Genomic DNA, 22,859 nt, shown 5'->3' with positions numbered 1-22,859 from the left:
TGCCAGGGTGCGAGCACTTGGGGACCACCAGCTGTGCCATGGGGCACCCAAGGGTGCTGTGCCATTGCAGGGGGCAAGCACTGGGGGCCCAGCTCTGGCAACAGCTACTCCTCTCAGGGACATGGGACACCACTTTCTTTCCCCCGTGCCTCAGTTTCCCCAATCCTACACATAGGCAGAGCACAGTGGGGTGGGCACCCTGGGGCCTTTGGGTCCCTAAAGAGGAGACATGGGGCAGCAGCGGGAGAGCCCCAGGGGAGCAGGATACTGGGGTCCCTGCGCCCCCAAGCCCCCAGGTGTCACAGCCACTCGCACCTCCAGGACTCCAGGGTCCCTGTCCCTGTGTGTGCATGTCTAGTCACACTCTAGGAGCCTCTTTAGGGCTCAGGGATGCTCTATGTGGGGAAACTGAGGCACGGGGGAAAGAAAGTGGCGTCTCGTGTCCCTGAGAGGAGCAGCTGAGACCTGCAGTTCTCAGGTCATATGTGGCAGGGCCGCGAAGGGTTAAGGGAAGCCGCGGCCTTGAGCTGTCTCGTTGCCAACGGAAACCAGACATGAGGTAATCGTGGACGAACTTGAACTTGGGGCTGGGTGGGGAGAAAATAGGAGGGTGGCAGGGGGCCACCCTGAGGGGTCCTCAGCCCTGTCACCCCCAACCTGTCCCTAGGACCATTCCCTGGGGAACATTGCCTTCGCTGTGGAGGTGCAGAGGGATCAGCCACCAAGGGGGACACAGGTGGCGTCGGTGCAGAGGACTGACAAACTCAGTGCAGGAGTGGGGCCGCCAGCCCCGTGCAGGGCAGCAAGGCGAGCTGGGCAGGGTGACAGTGCGGGGACAGCTGTCTCACGGTGGGGGTGACGCACCAGGTGCTCAGAGTGGCTCCGCAGCTCAGAGTGCTAACACCAGCTTCTCTCTTCTCTCCTGGCAGTCCTGGTACCTCGGATAACCGCCGCTGTGCTGCCCCTTCGCCTCCCTTCTCCTCTGCTTTAGGCACCCCCAGAGGAACATCCCCGTCCCCGAGCACCAGGCCCAGCCTTGCGGTGACGACGGAGAGCGCAGACTCAACGATGATAATGATGATGACGACGACAAGCAAACCCCACACCCGGAGGAAAGAGCGAGGGAAAGAAAGAAGGAAAAAGGTCAAACTTTTTTAAAAAGAAAAAAACAAAACAAAACAAAAACAAACAAAACAACAATCCACGCCAGGAGGACCCTCCCCCCACCCCAGCGATATGCCAGAAAACAAGGAACCAGAAAACAAAAAAAGAAAAAAAAACCACACAAAACCGAAAAACAAGACAAAAGAAAAAAAAGAAAGAAAAAAACACTATGATTTGCCCTGTCGTCCAGCGCTGCGCCGAGACCTGACTGACGCAACTCGTGCCAGCGATGCCTCCCCGAGCGGCAGCAGGGCTGCAGCGCCAGAGCCCGGCCGGCCACTCGCCGGAGGGTTGGATGTACAAACTGCTCTTGACTCTCCCATTCTTGCCTCTAAGTGAGTAAAAATGAACAACCCCCCCCCCACCGCTACCTCCCCCGCGTCCCCCTCCCGCACCCCACACAGACTTTTGGATGGTCCCCGGGCCGGGGGGTGCGGGGGCAGGGGCACCGCGGATGAGGGGGTTCCCGCCAGATGCGGCTGTGGTGATGCCACTGCCGTGAAAGCGCCGTGGGATGGGTGACGCCGTGCTGCAGTGACACGGTGACGTGGTGACACGGTGGTGAGGTGACGCAGTGATGTGGTGGTACAGTGACATGGTGGCCAGCTCAGCTTGGCACAACGGGTGTCACAGGACGGGGGGGTTCGGGCCACAGAGGATGCGTGGGCACAGCTGGGGCGGTCACAGTGGCAGTGGCACCCCGATTCCTGTTGGGGACACGACATAGGGACGCTTGTACCACAGCCCCAGCGGGACCCAGGCTGCCACCGTCAGGCCAGGGCACTGGTCACCGTCGCTCTTCAACACCTTCCTCACCCCCTGTGTGCACCCACCCCAGCCCCGCGCGTCCCCACGTGTGTCCCTGTCTCCCCCTGCATGTCCCCATGCCGGGGGGTCCATGGGGCCGTGGCGGGGGCGTGTCCATGTGTCTGAGCTATGCATTCCTGTGGACAGGTACCAGGTGGATGGCGAGGAGAGGGTGCGCTCGTGTTGCACATTTTGTAGGAAATGCACTTTTAAGAGGGAATCATCAAAAAAAAAAAAAAAAAAAAATCACAAAAAAGGAGGAGGAGGAGGAGGACAAGGTGGAGCCCCCAGCACTGGCTTGCTGGGATGGCTGGCTTGGGGTTTTGGGGTTGTTTTGGTTTTTTGGGTTTTTTTTTAATACAAAAGGATGGAGAAAAGCAGTCGTAGCGAGGGCGAGGGCAGAGCCAGCCCCACGGAGCCCCTGGCCCTGTGTCAAGTGCCTGAACTGCACCCCGAAGGAGCCCGCAGCCGGGGCAGCGCTGCAGGAAGCCCCTGGCTGTCCCCGTCCCACGGATGGTGACGCGGCCGGGATGGAGACTCGGGGACGTGCCTTACAGCAGAGGGACCCACGCAGCGGCCGAGGTGAGGACGAGGAAAATGACGAAGGCACCCGGCATCTCCAACAGGATGGTGGCAACCACAGAGGAGAGCGGTCCCAGGCCTGTCCCCACACCCCAGGGGATACCCCGCAGGTCCTGACAGAGAGAAGCCACCCTGGGGTGTCCAGGAGCAGGGGATGTCACCGAGGCCAGCGCCACCACCCGCCTGGCCCCCATCCTGGCCCCACAGCCACCCCATGGACCACCGGCACTGCATCCCCCATCCCCGCGGCCCCCGCACCCCCTGCTCCCCGCCCGGGACGGCACAGCGAGGCCGGATCCTGCCCGCCCGCCGCACCGCACCAGGAAAGGGCTGACGCGAGAAATCCCGGGAGACAAAAACATCATCAAAAAGGACAAGAAAAGGAGAAAACCCACCAAAAACAAGGAGGAAAAAAAAAAAAAAAAAGGCGCTTGGCGGAGAGGGAAACCTGTTTTTTTAAAAAAAGATCTGAGAAAAGAAACACATTAAAAAAAAAAAAAAGAGACAAAAAAAAAAAAAGACAAATAAACTGCATGGTGCTTTAACAGGATCTGGTGACCTGGCTCAACCCAGCCGCGGATGGCTGATGCTGTGCATGGCAGACTGTATTAACCGGCTCTACCTTCCCCCTTCAGCAAAAGAGAAAAAAAAAAAAAGAGGAAAAAAAATCTGTATAAAAGAAAAAAAAGGCCGCAAAAAAAAAAAAAAACCAACACACGAGAAAAAAACAATCCATGTTTTCCTAATTTGCACGAAATTTTATACCACATGATGTGCCTTGCCTTCGAAGACTAAGTATTACTGGACCCGATATCAGCGCGAGGGAGTCGCTGCATGCCTGGGGCTCCCGGGGGGCCGGGGGCGGCTGCCCCCACCTCGCCTCCTGCATGGCTTCTTCTCAGCCGGAAAAGTCCCTTTTCTCTCTATTATTATTATTTTTTAACCAATTTCCCCCCTCAGAAATGTCTTCCAGTTGGTAATACCGATGCATCCTCTGCGCCAACACACCGGAATATGCAATAGCCGCTCGGCGAGGGGGGGCCTGGCCGGGGGGGCTGTGGGGGGGTCCAGCCACCCGTTTGCTTTGCCTCTCTCTTTTTCTTTTTTTTTTTTTTTTTTTTTCTTCTTTCCCTTTTTTTGGGGTCTTTATTTTATTTTTCTGCTTACAGCAACCAAAGGCAGCGAGGCGGGAGGCAACAGGGCTCCTACCCCCGGGTCAGAGCCCCCCAATAATGCTTGGGGGAACCCAGGCGTCCGGGCACAGTGGGATGGACGAGGATGCGGTCGGGGTCCCCGTGGGGAGGACTGGGGATGGAGCCCCCCATGGCTGAGCTCTTATGGGGGGGCCACAGCAGCCCCCCCCCACACACCTTGGGGGCCCCCACCCTTTTTGATTGGTATTCAAGGGGCGCAGGGCCAGGAGGGCTGAGTCCAGCTGCTCTTGTGACAGGAATGGAACCGTGAGAATGTAGCTGTGCCCCCCCACCCGAGCTGGTGTCGGGGGAGTCGCAGCCCCCCCCACCTCCGTCCCCATCGGCTTCACCTCCAGGGTCTGGCTGGCGCAGCCGGGAACGTGCCGAGGGTCCCTCTCACCGTCACTTTGTTCCCAGCTGCACCAACTGCCAAGCGGGGGCCCGACACCCCCAAAAAAGTCCAGAATTTGCCTTAAATCCCAAGCATCCCACCAGCTGGAGAGAGACACCCCCAGCCCCCCGAGGCTGAGGACCGATGTGGGCCATGTCACCAATGGGCGGGTGGCACCGCGTGTCGCTGCTGCTTTGTAATGAAGAAACGTCGTCACCAACTTTTTTTTTTTTTGGTGTCCAAAAGTATTAGTGGGAGGTGGGGGGGGTCATGTCCCACCGGGGTCTCGCCCATCGGTGCAGTTTGTTGGGGGTCCCACAGGGCAGGGGAACATCCTTGGGAGACTCCTCTTTATGCAAGGTGCAGTATTGATTTCTGCAAGGACAATGCAACGTGGAGAGCAGGAGGTTAGTGTCCAGTTGGGGGAAAAGAAATTTAAAAAATAGAATTAAAAAAAAATATATATATATATATGAAAATTAAAAAAAAAAAAAAAAAAGGTTTTAAGGCTAGGACAGGATCAGCTCAAAGCAAAACAAAAACAAACAAACAAAATTTTAAAAAGCATTTCTCAGTGGTGAGCAGTGACAGGCAGCGGGGGCACCCGGGCAGCCCCCCGTCCGTGCCCCGGCGAGACGGGGCCTGGGGGGCGAGGGGCGCGGGCGCCCCTGGGCCTGGCCCTGCCCGAGGAACCCCCGGCCCCGCGGGGGCACCAGCTGGGGTCCCCTCCGGCCTCCCCCCACTTCACTGCCTTTACCCCTGGGGCCTGCAGCACGGCCGAGCCCCCCAAAACCCACCCTTGGCAAGAAAAGCACCTTAAAACGTTAAAAAAAAAAAAAAAAAAAAAAAAGCAAAAAACCTATTAATAATCAACTTGACGCTCCCCCAGCCCGGAGAGCGGCAGCAGGGGGGGAGTTGGGCTGAGACTTTCCCTTGGGGATCCGGGGAGCTCCCCCGGGTCTTTGCACTGCTCCCCCCGGCACCCCCACCCCGGGCTGCACCCCCAGCTCTGCCCAAAGGGAATATGCAAAACCCCCCCAGACCTTCCCTGGGGGCACTGGCCGCGCGGGAACGGGGGACGACCACTAATTTTTTTGTTTGTTTGTTTAAATCGTTGTCCCTTTTTTTATCTCCTCGTGGCCTTTGGGCTCAGTGACCACAGTTGGGGTGGGTGCAGAGCAGGAGGGGACCCCATGACTGGGGGTGCTCCGGGGGGACATGGGGGGGTCCACTCGACAATCACTGCGCCCGGGGGCCTTCGGGGGTTTCATGCACTACAGTCTCTCCTAGAGGGTTTTTAGTCAGGCTTGTCGGTTTAAAAAATTAATTAAAAATAGTCCTTGTGACCTATAAATAAATTAAAAAAAAAAAATAACCTGTACATATATATATATATATATCTCTCCACATATATATATATGGGGCTGCAGGGGCCGGAGGTGGGCGCAGGTCCCTGCGGGCCAACACACAGTTAAGGTACTTTAAAACGCAAAGAAATATATATATATATATAAAATCCCATATATATATATATATATATATGTGTCTTGTTTGTTGTTGTTTTGTTTCTTTTTTTTTTTTTTTTTTTTTTTTGTACTATGAGTTTGGAATTGCTGCTTTCTGTCCCCGGGCTCCCGCCGCCAGCCGGGGAAGGCAGCGCCCACGGGTGCCCCCCCGCAGCAGCGCCCACGGGTGCCGCGCACGGCGGTGAGGCCGGAGGCGGGGGACAGAACCCGCCCCCGGACAAAGAGCGGCAAAAGGAGAGAAACCGCCCCAAAAAGGTGTCGAGGCGGCAGCCGGCAGGACCACGACTCACACCCATACCAAAAATCCCGCCGCAGTGCCTCCGCGCCGCCGGCTGCCCCCGCCCGCCTTTTCGGGGGGTCCCCCCTCCCCACCCCGCGGGGCGCTGGGTGCTGCCCCCCCCCGCAGTTATATTTTACTAGTTAGCCGATTCTCGCTTCTCGCTTGCCGCAGCCGTTACACACCCGCCGAGCGCACCAGGGCCGCGAGCCGGGGCCGGGACCCCCCTGGCTGTGTCCCCCCCCACCTCAGCCCCTGCATGACCCCCCCGAGCCCCCCACTCGCCTCCCTGGTGCTTCACGATATTTGATTATACCATTGTACGCAGCCATTACCGATAGCCGCCGCTCCCGCCTACATACCAGTTACTGACCGTGACTATGGATTTTGGGGTTTTTTTTGTTTTGTTTTCTTTTTTGTTTTGCTATGTTTCTTTTGTTTTGGGTTTTTTTTGGGGGTTTGTTTTTGGTTTTTCTTTTTTGTTTTGTTGTTGGTTTTTTTTTTCCCCCCTTCCCCTATGCAAAAAAGAGAAAAAGAGACAAAAAAGAAGAAAAAAACAAAAAACAAAAAACTGACACAAAAAAAAAAATAAAAGAAAAAAAAAAAGACAAACAAAAAAATGTATAAAAATTAAACAAGCTATGCTTCAACTCCAGCCCGCCTCCGCCCTTCCTTTGCTGCCCCCAGGGGAAACCGAGGCACGACGCCCAGCCTGAGGAAGAACCAGGTGTCCCTGCTGCAAGGAGCACTGGGGTGTACTGGGGTGTACTGGGGTGTACTGGGGTGTACTGGGGCAGAGCTGTGCCAGGCAATGGGCGCCCATCACCCTGGAGGGGGGACGCCCTGAGCCAGGGACCGGGGCGGGGCCAGAGGGGACACGCAGGGACAGGGCCCGAGTGGGTGCAGCCTTGGGCTCACGTGGGGACACGGCGCTGTGCTCACCTCCTCTGCATCAAGACTTGTCCACATGACATCGCCACCTGACGCACATGACATCACTGCCCTCACCCGTGTGACATCACAGGCCCCAGCTGTGCGCCAGCCCTGCAGTCCCCATCGTCCCCATCGTCCCCATCGTCCCCATCGTCCGCGTCCTGAAGAGCTGCTCAGCACAGCTGGGGGTCCCAAGGCCGGACGCTCCCCCCAGCAGCCCCCAGTCCCCCGTGACACCCATTGGTCCCCAAGTGCCCCGGGGTGTGGGGTGGGACACCTGGGTCAGGGCGTGTCAGAGGCAGTGGCATGGCCAGACACAGGCTGTTGGCTGTGCCAAGGTCACCGAGACCTGGCAGCTTGTCACATGCCAGAAACCCACCATTGTCCCCTGCCCCAGTGGCACCCATGGGTGCCCCATCATCCAGCACCCTCAGGTCAGGGGGACAGCACTGGGGGTCCCCTCCTGAGGGCGTGGAGCCGCGCGGGGCCCACAGGCCAGCCCCATGCCCAGCAGGGTGACACCAGACGCGTGATGCCAGGGCAGGCTGGGGACCTTTACTGGGGTACAGCCAGGGGCACGCACCACCCCTCGCGGGCAGGACCCCCTGCTGACCCCGCCATGGGAGGTGCAGCGGGGGCCCTGCGCCTGTCCCCGGCCACCGCCCTTCCCGATCCACTCCGGTGTGTGGTCGATCCATGCCTGGTCTTGGAGGCAGCCAGGGCCACCACGGCACCTCCTGCCCTGCAGCCACCCTGCAAAACCCGGCGCGGATCCCCGGCCCGCGGACGGGGCCGAGGTGCAGTGCCCGATGAGGGAACCCCAGCACTGTGCCCCGGGTGGGCTGGGGGCGGCCACCACCTCAGAAGGACGTGGCCTTGCTCTGCTCCTCGCCATTGCTCTCCTCGTCACTGTCCTTCTTGGCTGCCAGGTTGACATGGCCGACGTGCTCCAGCCTGCTGGGAGAGGGGCATCAGCAAGGCACGGCCACCCACGACAGGGCACCCCGACCTGCTCCCCTGGGGCGTCACCGTCGGCCATGCCAAGGGCATGCGAGGCCATGCATAGCACTGCTGGACTATGCACAGCACTGCCAGCATGCAACCGTCCCCAGCGGGAAACCGAGGCCTGGACGGGGGGCCCAGTGCCAGCCCCGCCGTGCCGGGGCTGTGGTACCTGTCAGTGCCCAGGGTCTCCTGGAGGCCGCTCTGCTTCCTGCGAGGGGAGAGAAGCAGTGGGTGGTGCCCAGGGGTGGCCCCATCCCCACCCTGCAGCACCCGGCTCTCGGCCTCGGGCACAACCAGGCCTTGTGGCCCCCCTGCGCCGGCAGCCCCCGCTGAGGCGGGTGCAGGACGTGCCCCCACCGCAGCGACCCACCTGTGCATCCTGATCTGCCAGAGCCGGTTGACGAGAAGGAGCACAAAGACGATGAAGAGGAAGACAACAACGGCCGTAAGGCCGATAAGCCAGGGCTGCAGCACCTTGGGGCTGGTGCCTGCATGGCAGGGGGACAGGGGTGGGGACAAGGATGGAGATGGCTTCAGGCAAACCCCGTCCTGCAGAGGACAGGACCCCCCCATCCAATGGCACAAGGTCCCAGTTGTGCCAAGCCAGGCACCAGGGGACACAAGACACCAGGGGACATTAGCAGACACTCCTCGCTTACCCCTCCCTACTGTCCCTTGGATGCTGAGGAAGCCACCCCCGACACAGCCACCCTGTCCCTGGCAGAGCACGGGGGTACTCAGCAAGGGGGAGGGCACTGGGGACAGCAGATGCCCCCAAACCCTTCTGCTCTGCCCGCAGAATGGTCGCTGCTAGGGCACTGGGACAGACTGGTCCTACGGGGAGGGTCTCCCAGGCACTGATCTGATGCCCTGGGGCAGGCATGGCCACCCCCCTAAGGGCACTGTGGGGCACAGGGGTTCGCGGGGGCACGAGGACACCTACCGGCCTGTCCACAGACGGGGGCGGCGAGGACAAGCAGGACCAGGAGCGAGAGGGGCTGCGAGGCCCTCAGCATTTCTGGGTGGAGGTGGCAGAGGGAGTCGGGGCACGGCCAGATCCTGTACCCCGAGCTGGGCTCCTCTCCTGTGCTGCTGCTGGTGCAGAGTGCAGGCACCGCTCTCTGCACCCAGGGCCAACGGGCGGCTTTTATTGGGCTCAAGAGGACAAGTGCCACCAAGCTCCATGGCAACATGGCTCCCGTAACCCTGGGGAGGTGGCACCTCTCCCCTGGCTCAGCCACCAGCCCCCTGCGGCAGCCGACAGCCACCACCTCGGGGACCACAGTGGCAGCCCCATGCCCAGGGCTGGGGTCCACCAGCCCCAGGTGGGTGAGTGGATGGGGGGAGAGATGGACAGGCAGGTGGGTGTTTGGTGGAACAGACGGATGGATGAGTGGGTGGGTGGACAGACAGATGTGTGGGTGGTGGAACAGACAGATGTATGGAGGAGTGCCCAGCCTGCCTGCTGCCCCATCCCAGTCTCTCCCCTCTGCTTGTGGGGCACCGCACCGCTGTCCCCGCTGGCAGATCTGGGCCAGCATCCCATCCCCACAGACACAGCCCCTGCCCTGCCGCCTTGTGGGGATGGGGCAGCATGAGGGGGCGCACAGTGCCAGGCCACCCCCCTGGCTCCTACCCCGGCCCAGGCCAGCTGGGGCCCAGATGTGATGGCTGGTGCCAGCAGGAACCCAACACGTGCCCAGCGAGTGCCTGAATACGGTGAAGAGCTAAATATTAACGGTGTTATCAGTGAGACCTTCGAAGGGTGAGCTGCTCCGCTTCACCTCACAGCCCCCACCCGCCCGGGCACAGGGGAAACTGAGGCATAGGGTGGTTGGCAGCATCCCAGGGAGAGCCCGTGGGCTTTGTCAGGAACACCCTGCCCATGGCAGTTCCCCAAGGGGTGAAGAATGAGCTTGGGGACATGGGGACAGTGTCCCCACCAGAGGCACGTGGTGGGGGTGGTCCACCCATGTTGTCCGTACGACACAGCCCCCATCCCCAGTGCCCCCACCCAGAGCCCAAGTGGGGCTCATGGATGCTTTGTCCCCCAGAACAGGCTCTGGGGGCAGCTGTGGGTGCCACTGAGCTCTGTCCCATTGGGAGGGGGCACAGCCTGGCAGCATCAGGGCACTGACGGGGCCAGCGGGCAGGGGCAAACCCAGCTTCAGCACACAGCTAGCTGTCTGTCCATCCTTCCCTCCCCATGTATCTGCACATGCGTGTGCTATGTCGGCCTCCCCGCAGGCGTGTGTGTGTGCACCCGTGTCCGTGCCCTCTGCACCCACACCCGGCTGTGCCTGCCTGCCAGGGGTTTGCACCCCTGAGCACCCACCTTTACGTACCCAATGTGCCCCAAATGTGTATCCCTCCCCATGCCTGGAGGCCAATGCAGCTCCACCAAGGGACTCTGCTGTCCCCAGGCAGTGTCCCAGGCCTGCCACGTTCCCGTGCCCACACCTGGCTAAAGGGTGAGCAAGCAGGGCTGGGGCAGGCAGCTTTATTGGGGGGCAGCGACAGCAGCCCCAAAACAAGCGTGTGGGGCTGTGCTGAGGATGGTTAAGCCACATGCCAGCACTGGGCAGTGTCATCCCTGTGTCCCAGTCTGGGCCCAGGGCCATGCTGTGACCTGATGGCTGGGTATGGCTGCGGGGTCTGGTGGCAGCAGGGGGGGGTCCCCTGGCCCTAGAAAAACCTCTTCTTGTGGGAGTCGGTGAAGGAGATGGAGCTGCGCGGGGCGGTGCTGAGCAGCCCCAGCGGGATGTCCATGCCGGGCAGGGCGCCAGCTCCTTCACCCTCTGGCTTCCCCTCTGCCGGCACCCAGTCCTCCTCCAGCCACTCCACCTCTGGCATGGTCCCCTCGGCCATCACCGCCTTCTCCTCCTCCAGCTTGGGCCCAAACGCCCAGTCTGTGCAAGCAGAGACGGAGCCATCAGCAGCACATCCCCCCCACGGCAAAGGCTCTGGGTTTGGGGGTCCCCCCCCTGCCCCCACCCAGCCCCATAAGGAGCCCCCAAAGCTCAGCCACGCTCTGGGCAGCACTCACCGGCGAAGTCGTGCACCAGGTCCTTGATGAGGTGCCCCACGATGGCGTACGCCACCACCAGCACCAGGGTGGCCGCCATCACAAGGTAAAGCACATAGCGGGGCAGGCGGATGCTGTCCAGGGCAGGGGGCTTGTAGTCCACATACAGCACCTCGTCCTCCTCGGGGGGTGACTGCAGCAAGCGCCGTGACCCCCAGGTCCTCCCGCTGCCAGGGAGGGGGCTGCTCCCTGCCATAGCCATTGCCAGCTGCCCTCGCAGCCCGGCCCGGAGCCACCGAAGCTGCTGCCACGTGGGGGGCCACAGGGGAGAAGTGGCATCAGGGTTTGCGAAGGCTCCTTGGTGCCAGCAGCTCACAGGGACAGCAGGGTCCCCATGCCTGGTGGCAGCACCACTCGCCCTCTGCGCGATGGGGAGCCCTCGCCCGCTGCCGCCCAAGGACAGACTGTCTGCGGGAAGCAGCTTAGTGCCGGCTAATCCAGGCACGGCCCCGGCGGGATCAGCCCAGGGGCGAGCAGCAGCTCTGACACGGCTCAGGGTCCCCCAAATCTGCTCCCCTGGCAGCACCACAGGTACCTCCGAGCGGTGGCAGTGGGGAATCACCTGCAGCTGGAGAACCCTAAAGGCAGGGTTGGGGAGGGACGCCCCGAGGCCTCCCCCCTTCTGCAGCTCAGTTAAATCCCTCGGAAGGCCCCGATCCCCCAAGCAGATGGTATTAAATCCTGGCAGCAGCCAGGGCACAGCAGCCTCTGAGCCAGGAGGCGATGGGCAAAGGGGATGGAGCCACAGCCCTCTGCTGGGGGGGGTCCTGCAGGGGCCCCTTTGCTGTGCAGAGTCCAGCCACAGCAAAGCAGTCCCCCACGAGGGACTGTCACCTTCCCAGAGCTTCGCACTGGCCAGTGCATTGCAGCAGCCTGGTGCTCGGCATCACTCCTCCTGTGGGGAGCAGCCTGCGGAGGGGTGCAGGGTCCAGGCACCCCCTGAAAGCGATGCCCTCTGCAGCTGGAGGGTGCAGGGTTTGGCCCGGACCAGCAGCAGCCCCAAAAAAACCCCAAACCCTTCCTGGGCTGAGCTGGCCAGGGAGTGATGAGGGTGCCTGTGGGGTTCGGCGTCAAGTCAAGGCTCAGCACCCAGACCTTCCTCTACTCCGGCACCCATCATGGCCCTACTGCACCCAGGCTGCCCCTGGCCAAATCCTGGCCACAAAAATGCCAGTTTCATTCCAATTCGGGCTTAAAAGGCATTTGAGGGAATGGAGGCAAATGCAGGCACAGAGATTAAAAAACAAACCTGCGCAGTCTGAGTGAGTCACCTGTGGAAATGCTGGAGAACAGCAGAGAGCAAGGGTTGGAGCACCGGGGCGATAAGTGAAACAAACACACCAGCAAACCTTGGGAAAGGCGCTGGCAGCGTGCCGAAGCCTGTGTCCTGATAAGGTCCCAGCGTGGAGCCGGCAGCTGCCTCACAACTGATAGCACAGCAAGGGGGAAACGACACGTCCCCCCACCCTGACCCATCGCCCATGGGGAATGGAGAAGGGGGCAAAGACACCCCAAAGCTCGGCGGTGCCAGCTCGGTCCTGCCCACCACCCAGCGGCTACGGAGAACGAGGGAATTGGGGCAAACAGCGCCATAACAGCTGCAGACTCCAAAATGGTGTGAAAACATCAGGTCTTTTTATCCAGTGCTGAGGAACAGAACATCCTCGACATCACGCACAGTGACCCCATCCATAGCACTTGAGCACAGGTGTCTGACTTCCAGGAAGCATGTACTATCGAAACTGGTCACATCTCCAGCAAAACTGCCTTCCATGGGGCCCTGAACTGGGCCAGACTGGGCCACAGCTGGGGCTCCCTGCACCAGCTGTGTCCCAAGGCACCGGAGCCCCAGTGACACCACAGCAGCAGCTTTAGTGACCCAGGACTGAGCCCAGGAGTGACTTGCAGGGAGAGCCTGGGCAGGGGGAAGAAGCCCCATGAGCAGGATGCCAGTCCCCGCAGGGCAGTGGGCTACGCCGTGCCATCAGTGACCCCACCCTATGCTCTCTCCTCACATTATGGTTGGGCTTGATGATCTTAAAGGTCTTTTCCAACCTAAGTTGTTCTGTTGTATGGTTCTATTACAGCAGCCCAGGAGCTGGGGTCTGACCCTGCGGCACTGGGTGCATGCCACATTTGGGTTAGGGCTAAATCACAGCTCAACTCACACAGAAGCTCCCCCCACCAGCACTTTATTCCCTGCCAGCCCCCCTGTGCCCACGCTGGGCTGCCCAGGGCAGTTGGGTGCTGGGTGATGGCAGCAGACACAAGCCTCGGCCCTCCCAGGTCTGGTTAAACATGGGGGAAAAGTCCGGGCAGGCTCTGCCTCACCCTGTAAGCCCTATGGCAGCGCCATTCCCTGCAGAAAGAAAAAGCGCAGCCAAATCTTCCAAACTTTGCCATGAAACAACCCCCATCCCAGGATAAAGGCTGCCGCAAGCACAGCCCTGGCCTGCCACGACAGGAGAGGCCAAACCCACAGCAGCTCCTCTGGCACGAAGGCAAGGAGGGACTCAGCTCAGCACCAAAGGCGATTTTGAGGCATTGCACCGCTACAACCCAGGAGAGCAGGTGCCTGGAGCCAGCCCTGGCCCCCCAGCACAGCTCGGGCAGGAAACACGGAGCCGTTTCACACCGACCCGCCATGGCAGCACAAGCCCAGAGCAGCCTTGGGCCCTGCACAGCTGCGACAGGCTCCAACGTGCAGAGTGGAGCCCACCCAGTCCAAGCCCCGAGCCAGGCTGTGGGCAGGCACTGCTGATCCTGGCAGGGAAAAAGAGGCCGATCCAGGAAATGGGATGGTGGCAAGGGGGAGAAAGTAGCAGCTCAGCCTGGATTTGGAAGGAGAAGGTGGCTGTAATTGTGCCAGAGAGCAAATCCAATTCCTCCTCCGCCTCCACCATGGCAAGGCACAGATCCACGCCGACAGAGGCGACTGTCAAAGCACAGCCGGGGGGGTGGGAGGCAGTGCCCCAGCCTGTGGCCCCCCAGCCAGGGCTCAGGCAGAGGCCTGCAGCTTGCAGAGCCCGTCAGCATACTGGAACTGGGTGCCGCTCTCATACTCATACATGTCCAGAGCCACCTCGCAGCTCTCCCGCACCACCCGCTCCTCGTCATGGGCGAAGGCGCGCAGGGTCTCCAGGCAGGAGGGGCGGGCGATGGAGCCCAGGGCCTCGGCACACTCGTGCCGCACCATGGGGCTCTCGGTGCGGCTGCGCAGCGCGGCCGTCAGATGCGGGACACAGGTCTCATCCTGCATCTGGCCCAGCACGTAGCCGATCTCATGGCGGAACAGGGCGCTGCCGCAGCGCAGGCCTGCAGGGAGGAGACAAGAGTGAGCTGCCATGGCAGCATGCATGGGGATATTTGGCCAGAGCCTCCCCACCCAAAAGCCAGGGATACAATGGGGCAGGCTGGCCTGGGGGTGAGAGCCAGCAGCTGCCACCCCAGACCCATGGGGGCTTTTGGGGAAGGGGACAGAATAGCTACAGGAAGGCCCATCCCACGTTGCTCCCTGACTTGGCACAGCCGGGGCATCTGCGGCACCACACGCCCACAGCCGTGCCCCTGCGGTGTGGGGACGCCCTCTTGTGACGGTGGCACCTGCTGTTCCAGCAGAGCTGCCAGCACCCCTGCCTGCCCCGGGGAGCCAGCGCTGCTGACAGGCCCTGCCCCACCAGCATGATGTGCTTGGGGCTGCATGGCAGCACGGCCACAGCCTCAAGGCGTCCCATGCCACGGGATGGAGCAGGCACAGCGGGAGCTCGCAGATCCCTGCACGCCTTGTCTCACGGTGCAGAAGTGCCCTCAGCTCCTCCCAGGTGGCTGGAGAGCCTCGTCCACTTCCCTCGGGCTGGGGGATGGATCCAAACAATTCCAGAGTTGTGGTCTGCCCCTTCCCCACTCCAGAGATATTCACTGCCCTCTTCAGAGCTATTCCCAAGTCCCATGACGAGGTTGGCAGCCTCTGACTTTCCACGATGGGAGAGCAGGACTCCAACACCCTGGGGACAGGTCCCACCAGGAGACAGCAGGTCAGACAGGTTGGTCCTAGCCAACAGTACAGACTCTCCCACCTGGACAGAGAGAGAGAGGGGCCCTGGAGGATGGTGAGAGGGCTGTGAAACACCAGAGAGCACAGAGTACTTTGCAATGTGGCTCCTGCAAGCAAGCAGGTGGATAGCAGCTCTAGAAACAAACATGTGAAGAGCTTAAGAGGGGCCCCACAGCTCTGGCAGCCTTGGATTTGGGAAGGGCCAATCCTGGATTAACCTATACAGACTTAGAGCAAGGAGACTGCAGACAGCCTTTCCCTGGCCCTTACCATCCGCCAGCGCCAGCACAGCAGCCTGGCCTCCCAGGTTTCGCAGGGCAAACATGGCTCTGTAGCGGTCGAACAGCGTGCATGACTCATCCAGGAGGGTTTTGTGGAGTTTGGCAATGTCTGTCTCCTCGGCAGGGGGGGCAGGATCCACAGAGAGGTAGGGGCTGGTGCCTGGCTCCTGCTTGTTCTCCTGCAGCCACTCCAGCCTCCTCACTGCCAGCTGACATGTCTCTGCCACCTGTGGGGATAGAGACACAGCCCAGGCTGCAGGATGGCACCATGTGGTGCTGGGAGAGTGCCCAGGGCTTCCTGACCGCAGCTGGACACCAGCACACAACAGGATGCCACTTGTGGTGTCCCTGTCCACTGCCAGGGCCTGCCCAGGAGAGACCAGCTTCACCCTCCTGGACCAGCAACACTGCACCCCAGGAGAAATGATCCCCCCAAGAGCCTCACCTCAACCACAGGATCCTCCGAATAGTGTTTCAGGACATCCAGCACATCGGGATTCCCAATAGCACCCAGGGCTTCACCTGAAAGAAGGACACGTCAGGATGTGATCAAGGTGTCTACACAAGGAGAACCCTGCTGTGTTCTCTAGCAAAGCCTTGCCCCTGACTGATCCAGGCAAATAAACATGGTCAGAGCCAGCCTGGCCAGCAGGGAGGGGAAGGCTCGGCCAACCAGTCCGGCCAGGGGATGTGGTGAAGTGGTTACATGCCTCAGGGTTTTCCAAGCCACGACACCCAAGCTGGATCAGGCCATCATAAGCTGTTCGTCATGGGGGAAGCACCCGCAAGTTCCACCTGCAAGCCGGACCCACAGCTGCGGGAGTTGTCATCGTACCTGCCTCGTGCCTGACCATGGGCTCCTGGCTGGTGTCCTCCAGCACCCCGATGAGCACGGGAATGGCCGCTTCGTCCTGCATCTGGCCCAGGCAGTAGGCGAGCTCGTGCTTCAGCAGCGCGGAGCCGTCCCCGAACGCTCGGCTGATCCAGCCCACGGCCGCGCCGCCGCCCAAACTGCGCAGGGTGAAGAGCGCCCGGAACCGGGCAGGCAGGGGCTGGGCCGCGTCCACCAGCGTCCGGCCGATGGCCTCCACCTCCTGCTCTGTCACCATGGTGCCGGGAAGGGGCGATGTGGTCCCGGCGCGGCTCCCTCCGGTCACACTCCTGCGCACGGGGAGGGAGGTCAGGGGGGGCCCGGGCGCAGCCGCCGCGGCCGGGGGCCCCTCAACCCACAGCGGGTCCCTCACGCCGAGGCAGAGGGGCAGCGGAGCGGGGGGCCCAGCGCAGCAGGCGAGTCCCGGCCCGGGGCCTGCGGGCCCGGCACAACCGGGTCTGACCCCATGCGAAGTGGCCGAACCCGGCTTGACCGACGACCCACCCGCCGCAACCGCGCCAGCCCGGCCTCGTTCCGCCGCCAGACCAGGACGGGCCGAAGGGAACGGCCCGAGCCGGGGCCGAAGCCCCGCGAAGATGAGATGAGACCCGACCCGACGGGCGCCGGTTCCCGCACTCACCGCGCGCCGCCATGCCACTCCCTCACGTGACCGCGCCGGCAGCTCCTACCATCGCACTTCCGGGCAGGGGAGGGCGGGGCCGCCCCGAGCGCGCCCCCGTGGGAGGGCACTGCCGTTCCCCCCCGCTCCGCCGAGTGGGAGCAGCCGGGGCGGTCAGCGGTGGCGCATGCGCAGTGGAGCGGAGCGCAGGCCCAGAGTGGGGGGGCAGCGCCGGGGCCCAGCGCTCCCCCAGCCCCTGCGCCCCGGGGCCGTCCAGGGCAGCGGGAGAGGGGCGGGAGGCCCCGCTCTGCCATGGGAAGCCGCGTCCCGCTGCGGCTGCCTCGAGGTGCCTTTGCAGACACCGGCGGGACGGCGCGGCCGCTGCCTCTGCTCCCCCTGGGGCAGCCCGGCCCGCCGGCAGCCGATCCGGCCCCGCGGGACGGGCGGCTCAGCAGGACGTGTCTGTGCCGCTCCCCCAGCTCCCGCCAGCGTGCTGCTGGAGCTGCCCGGGCACAGGCAGCATCCACCGGCACGGGGAATAAAGTCCAGCCAGTTGATTTCTCAGCCGATACCTGGGGCAGAGCTGCGTGTTTTCTGTTCGCGCTGCAGCCAGGCAGAGCGGAGTCCAGAGGAGCTGTCAGAGCTGGCCAGCAGGACAGGGAGGGACAGTCGAGGCTGAGCCACAGACCCTCACAGCAAAGCCCTGTGAGAAGCGATGTCGGGCTGTGCTGGCTCAGCCTGGGGCAGCGCGTGCTGCCGGGGCTGCAGCAGAGCCGGAGTTTGCAGATGCAATTTCATCCTGGGCTGGTGCCAGCCCCTGTCAAGTCACTGCTTCGCTGCTTCTTTCCCTTCCCCTCCCAAGTGTGTTTACGCAGCAAGTTTCGCACCTTCAAAGGGGTTTTGCCTTATTTCAAGCCTCCTGCTAAGTTTCGGCCTGACGCAGGGGCCTTGGGACAGACATGTGCCCCTTGGAATGAGAGACCCAGGCAGTCCTCTCCCTCGCCCAGCCCCGATCCCCGCTTTACTCATGCAGCACACAACACACCACCAGACCGCTCAGATCCTGGAAGAGAACAAGAGCACAAAATACATTCCACTGCCTGAAACCACCACAGCAAAACCAGCACGAGCGCGATGCAGCCGCTCCCCCCCCGCAACCCAGGAACAGCAAGTGCAGCCAGCAGCTTTCCTTGCTCTGCCGACAGCCTTCAGCAGAGGCGAGAGGGCGCAGTCCTTTGCCAAACAGCCCCGTACTGCTGGGCCGACATTTGCTGGAGTGCGTAAGAAGTCCGCGAGCAAGGATGCACAGGACTGCTGCTCCCCGCTGGCCCCATCAGCCCTCCCCACAGCTCTCGAAGTACTGGCACATCAGCTCACGCATTTGCTCGGCCCGGCCGTCCTCCATGGCAGCAGGCGCGGGCTGGCAGGGCTTGGGCAGCTCGGTGGGCTCAGTGCCCTCCAGCCACTCCTCATTGAAGGGGCTGTCGTGGGCTTCGCAGACGTTGTGCAGGATGCAGCAGGCGAGGACGAGGGTGGGCAGCAGCTCCAGGCTGCAGTCGTCGCACTTGAGGAGGATCTGCCAACGTGCCTTCAGGCGCAGGAAGGCGTTCTCGATCACGCTGTGTGCCCGCTTCAGGCGGTAGTTGAACTGAAGCTGCCGCTGGGTGAGGTTCCCGTCCTCCTGGTAGGGCTTGAGGATCCAGTCTTGCAAGGGGTAGGTGGCATCGCCCAGCAGCACGTACTTCTGCGCCTTCCCCATGAAGTGCTTGGGAGGGTTGGGGCACAGCCGGCCCTCCTTGGCCAGCACCCAGAGGCTGGAGCTCTCCAGGACTGCGCTGTTCTCCATGCTGCCGGGGAAGGCGGTGGAGACATCCCAGAACTGGCCCAACCCATCCACGGTGGCCTGCGTCAGGATGGAGTGCCAGCCCTGGCCATTGCAGTAGTCGGCACTAAGGCGCAGGGGCGGGTGGATGGGGATGTGAAGGCTGTCCAGGGCGCCAATGCAGTGCGGGAAGCCCCAGCGGGTGCAGAAGATGCGCACCATGTTCTCCAGCTCTTTCTCGTTGGGCAGACGGAGGTAGAGGGGCTTCAGCAGCAAGACGATGGCGTAACTCACCTCCCGGACACACGTCTGCACCGTGGAGGGCCCCACGCCAAACAGCGGGCTGAGAGTCTGGTACTCCACGTTGGTGGCCAAGTGCCACAGGGCCACGGCCACCCTCTTCTCCAGGGGTAGGGTGGGGTGGAAGTGGGCGCTGTGTGGAGCCAGTCCGGGCCGCAGCTGGTTGCAGATGTAGAAGAAGGTCTCCTTGGACATCCGAAACTTCTCCAGCCAGTCCTGGGGCCCAAACTCCTTCAGGACCACCCGTTCCCACCAGTCTGTGCTCCTGACGCTGGGCCAGGCGCGGGGGTAGAAGTAGCAGCTGGTTCTCCTCCGGCGAGCGATCAGGAGCTGCAGCGCGGCAGGGAGAGAGGTGTGAGACAGCAGGCACCTCCCCGGCCCCCACCCTGTGCTTCACTGGGATCTCCACGCTCAAGACCATCCAGCTCAAGTGACCTGCTGCAGGCAGGGAGGATGCCCAGTACCACACGGCTGGTGGTCCCAACTGGCACGACCACTGGGTCAAATTTTCCTGTTCCTGGGAAACCCCATTGCAAACCCACCAAGCAAGAATTGTGATCCTGGACCCTGTGACCCAGAGAAAGCTTCAGGGAGACTTTGCTGCGGCCTTTCCATACTTAAAAGGGGCCAATAAGAAACACAGGGACAGACTTCTGAGCAGGGCCTGCTGTGATAGGACAAGGGGTGATGGTTTTAAACTAAAGGAGGGAGATTTAACCTGGGCATGAGAAATAAATTGTTGCCCCTGAGGGTGGTGAGAGCCTAGCCCAGGGTGCCCAGAGAGGTGGTGGCTGAACCATCCCTGGAGACATCCCAGGCCAGGCTGGACAGGGCTCTGAGCAACCTGAGCTGGTGCAGATGTCCCTGCTCGTGGGTTGGACTGGATGAGTTTTGAAGGTCTCCTACAACCCAAACCACTCTGTGATTCTATTCTATAATTCTATAGGATGCCCAGGTGCTGCAGACAAGGAACCTTCTGGAAAAGTCCCCTTTTGGGGCAGCCACTTAACTCTGTGGTTTTATTTTATGAGGAGTGTTACTTGCTTTCCTGCAGCCACATGAGCTGGGGCCCTGCGCATGATTTGTAAGGTGGAGCAAGCACCCAGGCTCCTGGCACCTCCATGGAAATTGTTTTTTCTGTTATTAAATTCTAAAAAGCATCTTTAAGCTGAAAAGAGGCTTTTTTCACCTTCCTTGGCAACTGCCCAGAGAAGTGGGTTCCCTGTATTCCCTTCCAACAGCTTGTCCTTGCTGCCATGTGTGCCCAAGCCCTTTGCAGCCCACATCCTTTGTGTCTCCCGCCTTTGATGTCTCCCCCTGCTTCATGTTCCCCCGTCCTTTGTGCCTAAGTTCACGTCTCATGTCCTTCAGGTCCTCTGTCCTTCGTGTCCACCCATCCTTTGTGTCCCTGTCTTTGTGTCCCACACCATCCCCATCCTTTGTGATCTCTGTGTCCCCCTTGTGTCCTTTGTCTCCCACATCCTCCTGTCCCTTTGTTTCGTGTCCCACATGTCCCTTATCCTTTGTGTCCCCGTGTCGCGTGTCCCCCCCCGAATCCCCCATACTTCCCATCCCTGTACTTCGTGTCCTGCACATCCCCCCGTTCCCCATTTTTTGTCTCCACGACCTGTGTCCCCCGTGTCCTTCGTGTCCTACATCCCTCCCGTCCGCGTGCTCCGCGTCCCAGATGCCTCGTGTCCCACATCCTTTGTGTCCCCGTGAACTGTGCGTGTCCCCGTGTCCCCGCCCGTCGTGTCCCCGCGTCCTTCCCGTCCCCCACCCATCGCGCCCCGTCCCCGCCGCCCGCCGTGTTCCCGCCCCGGTCACCGTCATCAGGCGCTTCTGCCGCTGGCTGTAGTAGTGCCGGAGCCAGGCGCGCCGCTGCGGCCCGTCCCAGGCGCCGCCGGTGCCGCTGCCGCTGCCGGCCATGACCCGCCGCCCGCCCGCCCGCCGCCGCGCCAGCGCGCACAGCAGCACCAGCAGCCGCTCCTGCATTTTCAAATCGGGAGCCGGGGCCGCCCTGGAAGTGATCGGCCGCGGGGTGACGACGGGACCGGGGGGTGGGCCGGGCCTCCCCCCGCCGCTCCGCCGGGGCCGCCCCGCCCCGCTGCCCGCTCCCCGCTCCCCGCTCCCCGGCGCGGAGGGCACGGCCCGACCCGCCTCCCGCGGGACGAGCCCCCGGGCTCCGCTGCTCTCGCACTGTCCGGCAGCAGCAGCACCCACGCGTTTATTTAAAGCAAAGCTGGAAAAACGCATTGGGCTGCTCTTTGGGGAAGAACTTGGACCAGAAAAGCAAAACGAAAGCCCCCCAAAAAAAGCAGCAGTGCCAGCTCCCCGATCGTGCCCCCAGAGCGGTGCCCAATTCCCCTAAGGCTGTTGGGTTTTCGGGATGTGCGGCGGTGGGTATTCCACATCCCCAGGTTCTGGGTGACAACGGGGGACGGGGCTGTCCCTCCAGGAGGTGCTGGGGTGCTTCATGTCCTGACTCTGGGGTTTCTTAAAAGGAATGGTCCAGGTCCTTCTTGGGTTGCCAATTATAAGCTGCTTTTTGTTGTTGTAAATAACGTACAAGGGAGCTTCAAAGAGATTCTCAATTAATCACGGGAGACTGAGCTGCATTAATAACAGGGGAATTGTGTGCCCATAGCTTGGTGGGTTGTTGGTGCAGGGCGGGCTGTTGGTGGGGCACTGGTGCTGGGTTATGAGAGCACCAGAGCATCGCAGACAGATAGCATCTGCAGAGATGTAATCCTCCGCCTCCTTTGACCCACCATGAAAGCACCGAGCCCAGCCAGAGCCAGCCCAGTAGCCAGGAGAGGTTTCCCAGCAGGGCGGCTGGCTGGACCCTTGCAGGTGTTGGGAATGGCCTGGGGGAGCTTATCACAGAATCATAGAACATCATGAGTTGGAAGGACCCACCAGGATCATGGAGTCCAGCTCCTGTCCCTGCACAGGACACCCCACAGGTCACACCGTGTGTCTGAGGACGTTGTCCCGTCTCTTCTTGAACACTGTCAGGTTGGGGCCGTGACACCTTCCTGGGGAGCCTGTTCCAGTGTCCAGCACCTCTGGGTGAAGAACCTTTTCCTCATGTCCAACTGACCCTCCCCTGGCACATCTTCCTGCCATTCCCTGGGTTCTGTCACTGTCCCAGAGAGAAGAGCTCAGCCCTGCCCCTCCTGCTCCCCTGCTGAAGCTGCAGCCCCATGAGCTCTGCCCTCAGTCTCCTCTGCTCCAGCTGAACAAACCCAGGGACTTCAGCCGCTCCTCACACGGCTTCCCCTCCAACCCCTTCACCAACTTCGTGTCCCTCCTCTGGACACTCTCCAGTAGCTTTATCTCCTTTCACCCTGTGTCCCCAGCCCTGCACACAGTGAATGCTCCAGGTGAGGCCGCCCCAGCGCAGAGCAGAGCGGGACAATCCCCTCCCTGCCCGGCTGGCCCTGCTGTGCTGGATGCACCAGGACACGGGTCCCTCTTGGCTCCAGGGACACTGTCGGCTCATGTTCAACTTGGCATTGATCGGACCCCCATGTCCCTCTCCGCAGAGCAAGTCCTCCCAGCCGGTATTGGCCAAGGGCTGTGCTTGCTCCCCTCCCCAGGCCGTGGCCATCACCCAAGCTCTGGTGCCAAGCAGGGCTTAGCCAGGAGTGGCTGTGAGGCTTCTGACCAGCACACAGGGCTCGGGGTGGGAGGCAGCCGCGCACCGTGGCCCAGCGTCTCTCCTGGGGCTGCTCTTCAAGCCGCTGCCTCCTGCCAAACCCGGCCCTGCACTGTCTGCTGGGCTCGCGGGCTGCCCGCCTGCCCTGGCAGGGCCCGGAGCCTCCACCGGCCACAGCAGCAGGCCGGCAGCGGCGCGGCCAGCAGAGCGCTGGCTGCCGCTCCACCTCGGGAAGGCTCTCGCCGCCATGACGTCAGCGTGCTGAGAGATGACGTCACGGCTCTGCGC

The 22,859-nt window shown here is 61.7% G+C and overlaps 4 protein-coding genes across 9 annotated transcripts in view; 1 reads left to right on the top strand and 3 right to left on the bottom strand.

Moving 5' to 3' along the window:
- Positions 1-6,537, top strand: part of NFIC (nuclear factor I C) — a 46,152-nt gene extending 39,615 nt beyond the window's left edge. For all 4 annotated transcript variants that reach the window (XM_065652717.1, XM_065652716.1, XM_065652719.1 and 1 more), the window contains one exon: positions 930-6,537. In XM_065652717.1, coding sequence (XP_065508789.1) covers positions 930-947 — 18 coding nt within the window. In that variant the 3' untranslated portion in view covers positions 948-6,537. The remainder of the gene's footprint in view (positions 1-929) is intronic.
- Positions 6,538-10,563: 4,026 nt separating this feature from the next.
- On the bottom strand, positions 10,564-13,609 carry SMIM44 (small integral membrane protein 44). The gene is made up of 3 exons (XM_065652340.1): positions 13,603-13,609; positions 10,925-11,371; positions 10,564-10,787 (listed from the first exon to the last, which is right to left on the bottom strand). The coding sequence occupies exons 1-3, from the start codon at positions 13,607-13,609 to the stop codon at positions 10,564-10,566; spliced, it is 678 nt and encodes a 225-aa protein (XP_065508412.1).
- On the bottom strand, positions 12,600-17,454 carry DOHH (deoxyhypusine hydroxylase). 3 transcript variants are annotated; one of them, XM_065652532.1, is made up of 5 exons: positions 17,361-17,454; positions 16,134-16,459; positions 15,744-15,820; positions 15,288-15,525; positions 12,600-14,278 (listed from the first exon to the last, which is right to left on the bottom strand). In XM_065652532.1, exons 2-5 carry the CDS (start codon positions 16,405-16,407, stop codon positions 13,962-13,964), a joined length of 906 nt encoding a protein of 301 aa, XP_065508604.1. In that variant the 5' UTR covers positions 16,408-16,459; positions 17,361-17,454; the 3' UTR covers positions 12,600-13,961. The 3 variants fall into 3 exon arrangements, with proteins under 3 accessions (XP_065508604.1, XP_065508603.1, XP_065508606.1); XM_065652531.1 differs by lacking the exon at positions 17,361-17,454 and adding an exon at positions 16,810-16,900; XM_065652534.1 differs by lacking the exon at positions 17,361-17,454 and adding an exon at positions 16,674-16,727.
- Positions 17,455-17,855: 401 nt separating this feature from the next.
- On the bottom strand, positions 17,856-21,166 carry LOC135998990 (uncharacterized). Its single transcript, XM_065652339.1, has 2 exons — positions 20,738-21,166; positions 17,856-19,240 (listed from the first exon to the last, which is right to left on the bottom strand). The coding sequence occupies exons 1-2, from the start codon at positions 21,164-21,166 to the stop codon at positions 18,122-18,124; spliced, it is 1,548 nt and encodes a 515-aa protein (XP_065508411.1). The 3' UTR covers positions 17,856-18,121.
- Between the last annotated feature and the right edge of the window lie 1,693 nt (positions 21,167-22,859).

Source organism: Caloenas nicobarica, chromosome 27, assembly GCF_036013445.1.
Source record: "Caloenas nicobarica isolate bCalNic1 chromosome 27, bCalNic1.hap1, whole genome shotgun sequence".
Classification (NCBI taxonomy): domain Eukaryota; kingdom Metazoa; phylum Chordata; class Aves; order Columbiformes; family Columbidae; genus Caloenas; species Caloenas nicobarica.
This window is presented reverse-complemented; position numbering and strand designations above follow the sequence as displayed.

What these genes read in the sequence shown, in the direction of transcription:
- DOHH (XM_065652532.1), bottom strand. Translation starts at nt 16,407, where the DNA reads ATGGTGACAGAGCAGGAGGTGGAGGCCATCGGCCGGACGCTGGTGGAC. An exon ending in CGGAGGATCCTGTGGTTGAG is followed by an intron (nt 15,526 to 15,743) that starts GTGAGGCTCTTG and finishes CTATCCCCACAG; the next exon opens with GTGGCAGAGACATGTCAGCT. An exon ending in TGTGCTGGCGCTGGCGGATG is followed by an intron (nt 14,279 to 15,287) that starts GTAAGGGCCAGG and finishes TCCTCCCTGCAG; the next exon opens with GCCTGCGCTGCGGCAGCGCC.
- LOC135998990 (XM_065652339.1), bottom strand. Translation starts at nt 21,166, where the DNA reads ATGCGTTTTTCCAGCTTTGCTTTAAATAAACGCGTGGGTGCTGCTGCT. An exon ending in GGCAGAAGCGCCTGATGACG is followed by an intron (nt 19,241 to 20,737) that starts GTGACCGGGGCG and finishes GCCGCGCTGCAG; the next exon opens with CTCCTGATCGCTCGCCGGAG.
- SMIM44 (XM_065652340.1), bottom strand. An exon ending in CCTGGTGCACGACTTCGCCG is followed by an intron (nt 10,788 to 10,924) that starts GTGAGTGCTGCC and finishes CTGCTTGCACAG; the next exon opens with ACTGGGCGTTTGGGCCCAAG.